Genomic DNA, 15,469 nt, shown 5'->3' with positions numbered 1-15,469 from the left:
GAGTCTCCAACTTGGTTTCTCTTCTCAAAAGTTAAATCTCCTTGCTGTTACTCATTATTAAATTGTTTGTCAAACATATTTAGACATACAAATCTGTTTAAAGTCAAATATTTCTTTGTGTCTATGTGTGTGCCTGTTCCTGTTTGTATGGGTGAACAGGTGTGTGTGTGTGTGTGTGTGTGTGTGTGTGTGTGTGTGTGTATGTGTAAGAGAGAGAGTGTTGGAATAATCATTTTGTACACTGTGTGAAGATGTGTCTCTATTTTACTTCATCTGCCTAAGGCACTTTCTGGTTTGTTTAATAAACAGCTGAACAGCCAATAGCTAGGCAGGAAAGGGTGATAGGCAAGATTTCTAGGCAGACACAAGAACTCTAGGAAAAATCTGAGGTGCAAAAGATTTGCCAGTAGACATGGAGGAAGTTGGATTTATGGTACTGAGGAGGAATGATGAGTCACAAGGCAGAATGTAGATTAATATAAACAGGTAAATTTGAGTCTTAAGAGCTTGTTTAGAACAAGCCTAAGCTAAGACCAAGCTTTTTTACTCTTAATAAGAAGTCTCCATGTCGTTTCTTTGTGAGCTGGCAGTCCAGAGAAAGAGTGACTATGAAAATGAGCATATTTAAAGGCAAATATAATAAAATAAAATTTCAATCACTAGAGTAGAACCTACAAGGAATAATATGTATTACATTATTTTGCCCTTAAAACTTCCAGTACAAGAGTTATTTTAGCTAACAATTCTAAACTGCAGTCTATCAGAGTAAAGACCCAGGGTCCAGAGATTGAGAGAATCTTCTTATGCTAAATCATCCATAGTTAGGAAGACAGAGCAGAAAATACATACATCCAGTGCTTAACTCACTGTCTCCACTCCTATACAGTATAACACCCTCAGCCTTGGTAATGATGCTGCTTGCAAGGAGCTGTATCTTCTCATGGCATTTCATAATGACAAGCCTACACAGGAATGCCTCATACCAACTCGATCCAGATAAGCACTTTATTAAGGCTTATATACTACATGAATTTTAGTCAAAAGAATGGTGCCTGAAATGGATCTCTGACTCTGCTTATATCAGGCTATCATTGAAGGCTTATTAAGGGGGGGGCTTATTTCCTCCTAGGAAATAATATGTAAATACAGCTCTTTTAGGTGGGGACCTAAAATTCTACTTAGAGGGTGTATTCAACTCAAGCAACACTAAAGAAATGGCTGGAATAAGTATCCCTTTGATGAGCTAATGTCCTTTTACTTCCCAGAAAATTCTGACCCTTGTGCTGTCACTTATGACTGAATTAATCCTGATTTTCTGAATTAGTCATAAAAGCATAACTTTTACTTTATTCTCTTCTACATCTCTTGGGTTTGCTCAGAGACTACACAGATATTGAACATCATGTACTCCCTCCATTTCCGCCTTCCCGGTCTGGCTGCTTGCAGTTTGTCTTTTCCTTTGCTCCGTCTTCATCCTCTCCATCCTCCTGGCACCTGCTATGATTTTCAGCTTCTTTAACTGTTTTTTTCCCTAAGAAATTTGGTTTTGAGATTCCTTCTGAATCCACCCTCAAATTGTTTAAGGTATGAGACTAAGAACCCTAGTTTTCCTGTTAATGCATGGTAGGTAGCCCAGGTGAGATGAGCCAAAATTTCTGATAATAATTACAGGAATTACTTCCTGCAGTTGAACCTGCTGTATTTTCAGTAATAGTCACCACCTGCTGCTAAAAGGAGCTTCTCTAATGAAGGGTTAGAACTACATTTTCTGAGGCCAGAGTCTTTACTGATGCAGCTACAACACAGCTCCTAAAGCCAAGGCCTAGAGAGCATATAAAGTAAATGTAAAATTGTTAGAACAAGAGGACCAGCTGCCAGTTGGTGTCTCTGAAAATGAAAAGAAGCTGTACTCATGATATCTTACCAATCTTACCTCCTTAACAAAACCTGAGAAGTAGCGCATTAATGGACGTTCTAAAGTGGGAGGAAGAAGTCTACAAGGCCACACCCGAGATCTGTTGGGAGCTGGAGAAGTAGTCTTTCCCAGGAATGAGCCTCTAACTGAATATCCAATACCCATTGGTCATCCCTGATATCATATACATACAAGTAACACTAAATAAACTGGCCAAGTTGTTTCATGTATTTAGGTATAAAATATATGCAAAGGGGCTATGAATTCACAATGGAGTTAGGCAAGGGTAGGGTGGGGAGCTTTACAGGAGGCTTTGGAGGGAGGAAAAAGAAGGGGGAAATAATTAATTTTATTTTACTTTTATAAAAACATTAGTTTTATTGTCCAGATTAATAACTATCTATCAGAAGACTTTTCTTTAAAGAAAAGAATCAGGCTATTCTCCCCTAATTAAGACCTAATCTGAAAACAATCCCTGACTCATAGAGACAGTAAAATGTTCAAAGAAAAACTGTCCCAAAAACTCTTAAAAAATTAGTTTCTTCACTGTGTTCTCTTTTTGTCATTGTCCAGTCTCAGTCTTTGAGGGTGCTTCACTTTTCTCTGTAGCAGACTTGTCCTGTCTTTTCTACCATACCCTAAGTGTCTTTAAATTCTTCCTTTTTTTTTTTTTTTTTTTTTTTTTTTTTTTTTTTTTGTTTGTTTGTTTCTTTGTTTTTGTTTTCCGAGACAGGGTTTCTCTGTAGTTTTGGAGGCTGTCCTGGAACTAGCTCTTGTAGACCAGGCTGACCTCCAAATCAAAGAGATCCACCTGCCTCTGCCTCCTGAGTGCTGGGATAAAAGACGTGCACCACCACTGCCCGGCTTGTCTGAATTCTTAAAGTAGAATTCACAAGGGCTGAGGAACTGCAGGCAGCAGGCCTGAGCATGATGCTGATAACAGAAATGAAAGGGTATAAAGAATATCTTAAGAATAAAACTTAACTTGGGAAGACAAGTAGAGAGTGAGGAAAGCCCACTCATAGCCTTGAAAGTTACTGTATGGAAAAAAACAAGTTGGCACAATAGAAATCTAGAAATTCTCCAGCTGAGGTCAATTAAAAGGAACTTTCCATCACTAACGCAGGCCGGCGGCACTCTAGATTATCTGATGAGGCCTATGGCTATTGTAATACTAATACATATCCTTGAATAGGGAGTTAGATTATGATACATACACTTGGGTGGAAAGTCAAGATGCTGGCAAAATGTATAAACAATGAAGATGCATATATATTTTATATGAAATAAAGTATGCACACAGAATCCAAACTATGCAAATGAACCTCCAAACCATGCTATATAACAAGCATCGCTATCTTTGTGCATTGTTACTGTCTGAGCTACTAAGCTTTTGGGGTCCTGCCTGCTCCCTTCTTTTGTAACAGAACCTCCCATTTGCTTTCTGTTATCCATCTGTTCAGTACATTTCTTTGGGACAAAAGAACCCAGAATCTCTCCACAGTTTCCTTCTGAACTTAACTCAAATATCAGCTGCTATGATAAAGAAACTTATTGGTGCATACTAATTTAGAAGAGATAGCAGACTTCTTCAGACAGAGAGAAAATAATACTGGAAAGAAGTTTGAGTTTAAAAACATAATGAAAAGCACAGATAAAAAACTATTGGAGACTTATGCTAGATTTATTATCTAATTTTCTTGATATCTCTAAAAGAAAACTGGCGTGTTAAGTCTACAATAAATATGATATTTGGAGAAGTACATGATGTGAATAATTAATGTACTTAAGAACACCACTCACAAGATAGAGAGGTCGTAATAATTATACCAAGAGTCCTAGACCAGAATTCAAAGTTGGGGCGATTACAACACATTGGCTGTCCCACTCACTCCAAATAAAAGTAATATTGAAAAGGTCAGAAAAGATTTTAATTAAAATCTTTATTTGGAAAGATAGGAATTATTCATTTCAAGCTATCTTTCATTACTAACAAGAACCTTAAGCACGCAGAGGAAGAAGGGTGTTGGGGGCAAAGGGTATGTTTAGTTAAACATTGACAGTCTGCTCAACCATATCAGTTTTGATTTTGCAAGGTAGCCTCAGGCAATCTTCGTGTTGCCATGGGACAAACCGCTTTCCATTAGATCAGTGTTACTGCCAATCCCAGTTAAACACATCCTCAACTCTGGACTCGCATGTGCACGTGTAGTGCCCATGGAGACAAGCATGCATACACACATATTACATAAAAAGATTTTTAAGTCATGACTAAAATAACCACTATTAACAGAGGGCAGGAGAGAGAATTACACAGAGAGACAGACACAAGGACACACACCGAGAGAATACACCTGTAACTGTCTCCAGCTCTTCTCTTCTACTATAGCTTCTTGCCAAAGTGATAAATCAAGAAAAGTAAAAGCAATAATCAGACAGAACTAAAAGAAGAAGGAAACAGATGTTTTCTTTAACATTGTTGTTCAAGAATCTGATAGGAAAAGGCCAACAAATGTCACAACCTACACCATAACTCTTGCTGTGAAAGGTTTGTGGGAAGGAATATGAATAAACAACGAAAGAGATGGCCAAAGCAGAACTAACATGATAGTCAATTCCTTTCTTAGGAAGGTATTAGGATCATCTGATACATAAAACTGTTGGAATGAGTGCATGTCTCCATAGCACTGGGTTCTTTGCTAGGGATCCACAGTGAATCTTGATCTAAACCACTTGTCATAAGTCTAAATGTTAGAAGTTTAAGGGTAATGTAGCAGTCAAGGTGAAAGTTAAAACTCTAAAAGTTTCAAAGAAGATCAGAGAAAAACATGTTTCAGAGTTCATGATTACAGAAGACAGACTAAAGGAAAAAAATAACAAAACAATACAGGAAAGCTAAGCCAAAGAAGGAAGGCTGAAATAATTCTTCAAAAATTTCAGTTTAATGTTATGAAACCCATCAAGTCATGATTCCAATCTTCAATATCACAGCATTAAATTAATTGTATGTAGGATTCCTCCTTTCGAGCATGATAACAGATTATAGCACTCTAAATTAATTCAGGTGATTCCCACCATTCTGTGATTATGCAGCTAAACCTTGAACACTTAATACCTAAAAATGGACATTTATAGCTTTGAAGTATAATATTTGAATTTAAAATTCTTCTTGTGCTGTAGTCATGCATTTACAGAATTGTCAACACCCTAGGTTCATGAGAAGTCAATCTCTAGACATTAAAAACTCAGCAACAGCTGGACATGATGTGCACACATTTAACCCCAGCACCCTGGAGGCAGAAGCAGGTGGATTTCTATAATTCCAGTCCAGCCTTATTTACGCAGCAAGTTACAGGACATTCAAAGCTATGTAGAGTGGCTTTGTATTCCCTGTTTTTTTTTTTTTTTTTTTTTTTTTTTATCAGAACAGACTGTCAAAACAATTGCACGGGGATTTTTGCAACTTTAAAAAAGGTGGCAGGACTAAGTTACCCCTATTTCTTTGCTAAAAGAGTCCACAGTAAAACAATAACAAAAATATCAAACTTCATTCTTGTCTGATATAGATTCTATTAAATGTTTTGGGCTCAGTTTTTTTTCTTTCCTCACATCCTCAGAGGTATTGGTGTGACAGAAGTGACTTTTTTCTTTTCCTAAAAACCACTGTGTTAAGGAACCTGCTTCCTCTGTTGTAAGAAGCAGACCTTAGGGATGGTTGAGAAGAAAACTGTTCGTGAATGGACCAGGCTACAAGGCCAACACTGGAATGACTGCCGTTCGCACAGGTTTCCTCAACTAGAGAGTAACACCACCAATGCTGGATATTTGAGTGCTCAGGAAGCTCAGAGGATATTAGCAAGAAGCTAAAAGTTCTTCAGCCTCAATGAGCACACTTTGATAGACTGTTTGATAGTTTCTACCTTTACTCTGTGTGGTTACACTTAAAAACACTTAATGAAAAATGTATTAAGTGTGTGTGTGTCCTGTGTGACCCTTGTGTCCCAGGGTTCATGTGGAAGTCTGAGGATAACTTGCTTGAAAGAGTTCTCTTCCACACTGTAGGTCTTGGCGATTAATCACTTATTGTCAGGTTTGGGAACTTAGATTATGTTAACTTCTAATGAACAAAGTAAGACAAGCACACGTTGAGAACACGTTCTTTTAAATAAATTAAAATTTAATCCTCCATGGGGGCCGGAAAGATGGCTGAGTAAATTAGAGCACTGATTACTCTTGCAGAGGCCTGGGATTCAGTTCCCAGCACCCAAATAATGGCGAACAACTCTCTGTAACTCCTTTGAAAGTCGTTTAACTTCCACATGCATTTCACGCATGGTGTACCTGCACACACGCACACACACACTCACACACATACACACAAATTAAGTATGTAAATATTTAAATACTAAAAATAAAATCAAATTTCCTCCACCTGATGTCTATTCACTTCATCTCCTCAGAAATCACCACTGCATCAACCTTTTCAGTTTCCTCCTGAATAATTCTCTTACTTGTCAACAAGTAAAAATATGCTATCTGAATTTCACAGCTATGGAAATTGTCAGAAATGAATCCATACCTTATGAAACAATTCAAACTATAAGTTTTTTAACTGGGGCTTGTCTCCCATGTAATCCATCTAAGACAGTTCTGCTTGTTTAAGTTCCTGCGACGGTATGACACGCAGCATGTTTAACAGGCTCTAACATATTGCTATTCATCTGGAAAGGCAGGCAGCCTGGGGAACTGAACTTTAAATAATCCCCCACTGGCATTTGATCTGCTCTCTTCTGCTGAGGAGGTAAGTGGACCTTGGCTCAAGAAGTCCTGGAGAGACACAGGAGAGGCAGTAGTTTCTTAGACATCATCATTCAGTATTCTAACTAATACTGAGCCGCTGTAAAAATGCTACTCTCCTTTAACCCCTCCAAGTAAATCAGGAGAATGCTTCCCTTTCCTGACTTAAAGAAATTTGGTCTTTGACCTCTAGAGTCAGAACTGGCCTCAACAACTCTTTCAGATGGCTGTAGTATGAGCTTGTTTGATATATGTCAACTATCGTAAAACAAACAGTATTTCATGGCAGACCTTTAAATAATATACATATGTCCAAAGTCGGGGTAGCTGTGTTTCTATCCCAAGCATGTAGGCATATGAGATACTACCGACAATGAGATGATGCTTCTCTATGCCACGGTTTGGTGTCTGGTGAAGGTATGATTGCTGATATGGTGCACTACAATGTACCCTCTATCAATGTGTTCACTGTCAGAACTTCAAAAGGCTGCCAGTAAATGCAAATACTCTAAATGTCTCCTGTTCATGTAGCGATATTTCTGAGTCTATGTTATTTCTATATTTAATAGTAAAATGTAGACGAATAGTTCATAATCTAAATGGTTGCTTAGTAATATATCTGCAATCATTCAAGCCCGAGGATCTGAAAGTCTTTAGAACTGAGAATTTCTGCATTCAGTTTTCTAGAGAAAAAAAAATAAAACTCTAATAATAAATTGAACAAGTTTAAACAAAACAAACTCTTGAATTAAAGTAAGATTACAAAATTATTTTCTTAATTTCTGTAAATGCTAAACATTTTAAGTGATCTTCATACACACACATACATACACACAGACTTCTATCTCTAAATTGAAATGCATTTCAACATCTCTTGTTGAGTAATGTTTAATGAACTGTAATACAGCGAGATATTGTAGCAAATACAGTATTAAAATATTTTGGTACTTAATAGTTCAAAAATTATTTTATTTAATTGTGACCAACTGGCTTCATTGCATCTTATAAACTTCGCAATATATATTCAGAATAAAAGGAATAAAAATGAACAGATGTTTCTCCTTAAAGAAGGCAGACTAAGATTTTTCTTACACAATAAATCAGCTGCTGGTACATTTCTAGGACATTGCTTGAGGCTGTTTTAGTATAAAATTTTTAGCACACACACACACACCGCACACACAAGCACACATTTACTCTTACCTCAGTGTGGATCCAAAATTGGTACAGGAGATTGAATTGAATGTGAACAGCAAACACTGAAGGTGGTATGAACAGGGCCAAGGGAGAGTAGAAAATCTGTAAGGAAAAAAATATCTATTCACTTTACAATCACGAGTCCTCAACAGAAGCCTTATGAACTGTCCTTCTTCAGCAAACATAATTTTCCATGTATTTATGGCCATCACTTCGCAATATTAATTTTTCCCATGGTGATAGGATTGCAAGTGCTAATCTTCTTTTGGGAATTCAATTTTTTGTAATTAAAATATCACAGGCTGCATGTTATTTCCTTACCATGGGGAGATTAGATGTGTTTTCTAGAAGTATAATGATGGCTTCTAATGCCCAAATACTTTACTCAAGCAAAAATTTAATGCACATGCCTTTGTACCTTGACCACTCCCAAATGCTCAACTGTTCTCTAGCATTATCATAATAAAATGCAATCATAATAAAAGAAAAATATGTGGCATAATGAAAGAGTAGAATGCTGTTTCTTTTCTAATGTTTATATGATTCATTAAAGGTGAAAGATGTCTTAAATTTTATCAAAGTTATTTAGGTAGGAGGTGTCATGTGAGGACAGTGGAAGCAAGTCTAAGGGGCCAGCTACCTAAAAGAGGGACATTTCCATGCCTTGGAAAAACAGCTTTTTCTTAAGCCCTCAAACTGCTAAGAATTGACTAGTAAGTAGGTTTTGTTGTGGCATCCTAACAGCTTATTCCTGTGAGCATTCTTATGTGGTCAGCATAATTGTCCTGGAAGAAAACCACCCCCCCAAAAAAAAAACAAATAGATTTCAGAAGAATCTCACTCCCCTTAACACTTATGATTTTATAGAATCCATATTTCTAAAATGCTGCATATTTTAAAAACTGTTCTCCTGAATGCTATGATTTAATTGCTGAATTGTATAAAGCATTTGTCCCGAGTCATAGAGTCATTTGAAGGATATTTAGTAATGGGGTTGCATTGGAAATTAGAAATTTATGAAATTCTTATTTTTGTTCTAAATTTGTCACCTAAAATATAAGATTTTACCAATTGCAAGCAGGATGAATTTCATCATTTTCAACAGATAAAAAAGCAAATAGGTCAAATCAATGAGCAATAAGAGAATATAGATTTTTTTATTTAGGAACTCAACTTCCCAATCATGATTTCACTACAAACTTCCTTGTGAAGGTAAAAAGAAGTTTTAGCCCTCTGGGTTCCTTAAATTAATAGTAAAGGACAAAATTTAGAAATCTAACCATCTAGTTAGTTTCAAAAATTCTATATTAGTGTATGATATAGAATAGTATATAATATAAATAAAGGTTGACTAAAAAAGAATAGAAAATAAATATTTTGAATGTTAAATGAATAATATTTTTGGAAAGACAGCATCTAACAGATGAGTACTTAGAGTACATTATATTTGCGCAAAATTTGTGAAAATAATCTCTTATAATAACTACAGCTGTTATACAAAAATGTGGCTTTATGGCTATACTAAACACTTTTGTTCTGTAAGGGGACATTTCAGATCCCTTTCTTGCTCATGTGAACCAAACCCTGTCAATCTGTAGAAGAGTTTCTTTTTTGATAAGATTTTCAGAGGATTAGATCAACTTTAAAAAGTTCCAGACATCTTTTGTCTTGATAAACACAGTGATGTACTGACCCTTACAAACAGAGAGCCACAATGAGTCTTAGTTGAATTTTTGTTTTGTCTTTGTCCTGGGAATGATCTGAGCAGTCACCTCTGCTCTGCGAGATGTAGCAGCCTTGTTCGAGACCATTTTTACTATGGAGCTCAGGCTGGTCTAGGTCTAGAACTAGAAATCTAACTACCTTCATGTCAAAGTGCTGGGATTTCAGCGAGGCACCACTTTCCCTAGCTAAAACTCATTTTTTCTTAAGAATGAAGGCAAAAGTTGGGGAATAATTTACAATAATAAACTGAAAGACAATTCTTTGTGATTAATTCAGTGTTATAAAGAAAACTGTAGGGAAAAGGGTCTTATTCCTTTGCCTGAAAACAAAGCAGTAAATGTGGTGTAGGTATGAGAATTCTTTACTTCCTCCCTCTTCCCATCCTCAACCTTCTTTTATCTCTCCTGTTTTGTTGTTTTGTTTTTGTTTTTGTTTTTTGGTTTTTGGTTTTGTTTTTTTGGTTTTTGGTTTTGTTTTTTCATCTGCACGCCAGAGGAACAAATCCTAGGCCTTGGTCATCAAAGTCTAGTGCTCATTAAGAGAGTTGCATCTCCATGTCAGTAAGCCTCCATCTCCAATCTTGGGATCCGATTGTCCACATCCTTTACAAATAATTTAACTTCTTCTTCTATCATAAGTCCTTAAATGCACTTAATGATTTGACTGAAAAGCCCTCATGCTCGGTTAGTACCCGGGACAGAGGACATTGAGCATATTTACCAAATACGTCAGCTTCTGCCTGGCACTCTCACCAATGTTATTTTGACTCTAAGGCTCTTCGGCTTTAAATGACACTGTCACATTAGGTTGATTGTTCTATGAGATAATTAACATACAATAGAATTATTATAGAACTATATGTTTGAGGAAACAATGAGGATAAAACAAAACATAGTATCAGTCCAGCAGAGACAAAGTGAGGGTAATTTACCCTCCCACAAGCAGGTAGCAGAAGAGTGCTTGAGAGTTGGCATCTTGAAGCCATAAAGAAATGGCATATGGGAGGATTATAAATATTGTGACATTGTCAGACTTTTTGGAATTAGTCTTTTTTTTCAGTTTAAACATGCATAATAAATAAAATTTAATTGCAATTAGCCTAATGTTTATTACGATATACAATTTGATTTTTTATTTTTTTTATTTATTTATTAAAGATTTCAGTCTCTTCCCCACCGCTGCCTCCCCTTTCCCCCCCTCCCCCAATCAAGTCTCCCTCCCTCGTCAGCCCAAAGAGCAATCAGGGTTCCCTGCCCTGTGGGAAGTCCAAGGACCACCCACCTCCATCCAGGTCTAGTCAGGTGAGCATCCAAACTGCCTAGGCTGCCACAAAACCAATAGGTGCAGTAGGATCAAAAACCCGTTGCCATTGTTCTTGAGGTCTCAGTAGTCCTCATTGTCCACTATGTTCAGCAGACCGGTTTTCACCCAGGCTTTTTCAGACCCAGGCCAGCTGGCCTTGGTGAGTTCCTGATAGAACATCCCCATTGTCTCAGTGTGTGGGTGCACCCCTCGCGGTCCTGAGTTCCTTGCTCGTGCTCTATCCCCTTGTGCTCCTGATTTGGACCTTGAGATTTCAGTCCGGTGCTCCAATGTGGGTCTCTGTCTCCTTTCATCGCCTGATGAAGGTTAATATTCAGGAGGGTGCCTATATGATTTTCTTTGGGTTCTCCTTCTTATTTAGGTTCTCTAAGAACCCAAATTATAGGTTCAATGTCCTTTATTTATGGCTAGAAACCAAATATGAGTGAGTACATCCCATGTTCCTCTTTTGGGTCTGGCTTACCTCACTCAGGATAGTGTTTTCTATTTCCATCCATTTGCCTGCAAACTTCAAGAAGTCCTTGTTTTTTACTGTTGAGTAGTACTCTAATATGTATATATTCCATACTTTCTTCATCCATTCTTCTATTGAAGGGTATCTAGGTTGTTTCCAGGTTCTGGCTTATCATACAACAGAAGTATATGCTCTACTATTTTCATAGCAGCATTGTTTATAATAGCCAGAACCTGGAATTAGTCTTGTAAAACTCCTAGACTGTGGGAGGTTTGAACAAATCTCCCAGAGACCAGGAAGCAGGCTAATTCTCGGTTAATGTAACCGAGAATGATCTGGGATGACCCTGCATTTCCTGAAGAAAGAATGGATCACTTCAGTTCATCGGAGTCTCTATTGTGTGTGTGACTTGGCACAAAAAAAAATTAAAAAGAATGGATAAAGAAAAGAAAAATTTGAATGGCTACATGGGAGCATATTAATATTCTTCTAGGAAAGCTGGGCAGAAAGTGACATGTAACACTTACATTGGAGACCATGAGAGCAGCAGTGCAGTCAGCCTACGGACTGAACTAAAGAGAGAAGAATATTATCTTTAAATGCAGAGTAAGAGGACATACTCTCCTGTGTATTCATGTCTTGAGTGAAGACATGTGAACAGGGATAGAAAGAGAAAATGGCAAAGAGTTCACATTTCTCTGTAGTCTTTAGAGTTCCTGAGGTATCAGTGAGGAGAGCTTGAAGGAACTAAAATCCTAGAAAGGTTTCACAGGTGCAGAGAGGAGACAAAAGTGATATTTCATGTTTGTTTTAGAACTTGCTGAGCATATAGAGAGCTTTTCTGTGTCTGGAAGCGCTGGACAGAGTAAGGGCCACACAACGCAGTGACACTTGCAGGACTTCCGGCATGTAAGGCCTGGGGGTGCCCATGCAGTATATGAATGGAGGGAACATTTTTTCATACCCAAAGATTTCGAAGTGGACCAAAATGGTCCATGCACACGCTGGCTGGTTTGCCAGTCATGGGAATGAAGCCACTGAGTTTGCCTGTGATTTAAAATAGATCCAGACAGAGCTAGGAAGAAAAACAGGGCTTGTTGGATGGTTGTCCACTAGTAAACAGCTAAGCCAAATGGTTCAATGTTGGAGGAGGAGCTGCTTGTTTATTTCCAGCAGCTAGGAACTAAAATAATCACACAGAAACTCTATTATTTAAAAGACTGCTTGTCCCATTAGCTTTACCTTCTTACTGGCTAACTCTTACATCTTAATTTAACCCATCTCCATTAATTTATGCATTGCCATGTGGCTGTGACTTATGGGGTAAAGTTCTGCCCAGTTCTGGCAAGACTACATGGCTTCTCTCTTACTCTGCCTCCTTTCTTTCTGCATTCAGTTTAGTTTTCCCTGCCTACCTAAGTTCTGCCCTATCAACAGGCCAGTTTTTTATTCACCAATGCTATTCACAGCATACAGAGGAAAATCCCACATCACCTCCTCTTTTCTGTTTAAGTAAAAACGAATGGTTTTAACCTTAACAGCAAAATTACATAGGACAAAACAGGTATCAATCAAGAATTACAGTTATAATGTTTATATCTACTTTATCTTTTATCATATCTAAGGAAAACTATAACTATAAATTCTTTAACTCCACCAACAACTCCAGAAGGATATAATATTATGTAAGTAAACAGGAAGTGCATTATAAGCCTCTTCCAAAACTCTAAAATTGTCTGAGGCATCTTGCTACCTGGACAGTCACCCAACATTCTTCTGTACCATTGGGACATCCATCTGCAGCCTAAAGACCCATAGTATCTGGCAGACTTTTCCACAAAGCGGGAAATTTTAAATACAGTTCTACCTATATTGGCAGTTTGTTAGTCACTTTCTTCTGTATCCTGAAGAATGTATGGCAGACAATTTGATGAAGCAGGAAACCCATAGTATGGTCTCACCTTTAGGCAAATTCAGCAGTCATTTCTCTATGAGTTCTGCATGTTCAAGTAAGCAGTCCAGGTAAGAGCAGTTTCTTGCCCAAATGGCTAATCAACTCCATAAGGAGCTTCTTTGATACCCATCTTCCTCTTGAAGTAATTGGTGCTGCCAGGAGCAGCTGTGTCTCATTGTCATGTTAAGTCCCAAATTCTTAAAATATTTTAAATGCCATATTCTGTAGTCTTTGAAAGGTTTGAAGAATGCCTATCCATCTGAAATACATTTCTGGACATCTAGAAAATCTAACTAACATGACTACAAGTTTGACTATTATAGATGACTATGTATTAACCTATATTTTTAAATTATACATTACATGTTTAAATGAGCTGTACAAACACAATATCTTAATCAAGAGCAGAAATATACATATATATAAACAAAATTGACTTTAAATTTGTATCAATAAACCAAGACCATACCAATGCAAAGTATTCATCTTTATAGCATGTCTCCCATTAAATCACAAAGAAATCCTGTCTCAAAAAAACAAAAAAAATATTAACAATATCTGGGCATATGGGCATAGTTCTTCTCCAAATTGCTTCCTGATTTTTGCTGGGCAAAGTAATATTTGAGGGTGTTCACAGCAACCTTTCAGGGGGTCTTGGCTCAGTTTGGAGAAAATAATATTCTAATGATTCTTATATAATTATATGTTGTAAAATATGCATGTTATGATCTAAATACATTTTATATATGTATTATGAATTCCACTAACACAGTGCATTGACATGTATAATGTGAGAATAAGCAAGTGTATAAAACCATACACAGCAATATATTGTAAATAAAATGACATTCAGTTTAATTGTATTTTATAAAATGCAGCTCTTGTAGATAGCATGAGGCTTAAAATTGTCTTAAAAATACAAATGCCATGGTTAGAAATTCTAGAAAATTGAATCTGTAACTTTCATTGTTTTACATGACACGTCGGCCACTCTAATTTTCATGATAGTATAAAAGAGATATTCTCTGAGCTTAATTTTGCTCTTCATCTCACACAGCAATTTTCTTTCAAAGACTCGTTTATTATTTCTTCTGAAATATGTGGTTGCGCTGGTAACTGTTAAATTATAGGCCTTTTATAACACTGATAAGACATTTTACAGATAATTCAAGGAAAAGAAAGATATCAGAAATCTGACTTTGATTTCCATACCTAGGGGAAGGGGTATGGACGTGCTGGTCAAGAACGCAGGCTGAATTAAGCCCCTACCTTTCTTCTTTATTGTGTCAGCTCCTCCATTACCACTCCCCAAATAAAGAGCAATTTCTGACATTATTGGGAACCATTTCCTAATTCAACACATTTTTTTCTCTCTGTGACAGAATAATATAAAATACTTTACTTTGGGAACACATGAGAGCGGAGCTCATTTTGCTTGGATTTGCACTCATTTTTCACTTCAGATACATTTATTTTTTGTTTACATTACTTTATTTGGAAATGTTTATGACAGTACAGTAGAACTAAATTTACGAGATAGATATCATCAGTTTATTATAAAGGGGAGGCATGGAAATTATTTAGATGACGAAATAGTTCAGAATTTCAGTGGAGCGGGCAACTTCACGTGACGTCATTTCAAGAATTTCAATCCACATAATTTTCAAGAATGTCACGATCTCTAATGTCATCTAAATGAGAGATAGCCTTGTCTGGAATTTCTTTGGTTTCTGCATAATCTTGGAGAAGAACTTTGTGTTCAACCTTCACACTAACTGGTTGAATCTCTCGGCCCTGCCTTTCCACAATACTACTGTTGCTGGCAATGCTTTTCTTTAGACATATCTGGAAGCTGCCACCCCTTTGGATACAGATTTGGCTCCACTTCTTTTGACTAATACTCTGTCAGAGAGCAAAAGAAATGTCCTGAAGCTTGTTGGACACTGACTTGACCACTGCACTTGGGACTTGGCAGTCTAGGTGCCACTGTGCACAATCATTGACTAGCAGAGATGACAGGGAGGGAGTAAACTGGGATCAAGTATCTGGAGTGGCATTTTAATATAGGATTGTACAATGCAATATGACACTGTGGAGCTTTTCT

The 15,469-nt window shown here is 37.1% G+C and overlaps 1 protein-coding gene and 1 long non-coding RNA gene across 5 annotated transcripts in view; one reads left to right on the top strand and one right to left on the bottom strand.

Annotated features, from left to right (window-relative positions):
- Positions 1 to 15,469, top strand: part of LOC126511512 (uncharacterized) — an 840,891-nt gene that overhangs the window by 305,606 nt on the left and 519,816 nt on the right. The window lies entirely within an intron of this gene.
- Positions 1 to 15,469, bottom strand: part of Agmo (alkylglycerol monooxygenase) — a 304,397-nt gene that overhangs the window by 198,668 nt on the left and 90,260 nt on the right. For all 4 annotated transcript variants that reach the window (XM_050158660.1, XM_050158661.1, XM_050158663.1 and 1 more), the window contains exon 5: positions 7,916 to 8,011. In XM_050158660.1, coding sequence (XP_050014617.1) covers positions 7,916 to 8,011 — 96 coding nt within the window. The remainder of the gene's footprint in view (positions 1 to 7,915; positions 8,012 to 15,469) is intronic.

This window comes from Alexandromys fortis, unplaced genomic scaffold (assembly GCF_014885135.2).
Source record: "Alexandromys fortis isolate MF-2015 unplaced genomic scaffold, M_Fortis_MF-2015_v1.1 scaffold_101, whole genome shotgun sequence".
Taxonomy (NCBI): Eukaryota; Metazoa; Chordata; class Mammalia; order Rodentia; family Cricetidae; genus Alexandromys; species Alexandromys fortis.
The sequence above is the reverse complement of the archived record's forward strand: the minus strand, read 5'-3'. Positions and strand labels throughout refer to the sequence as shown.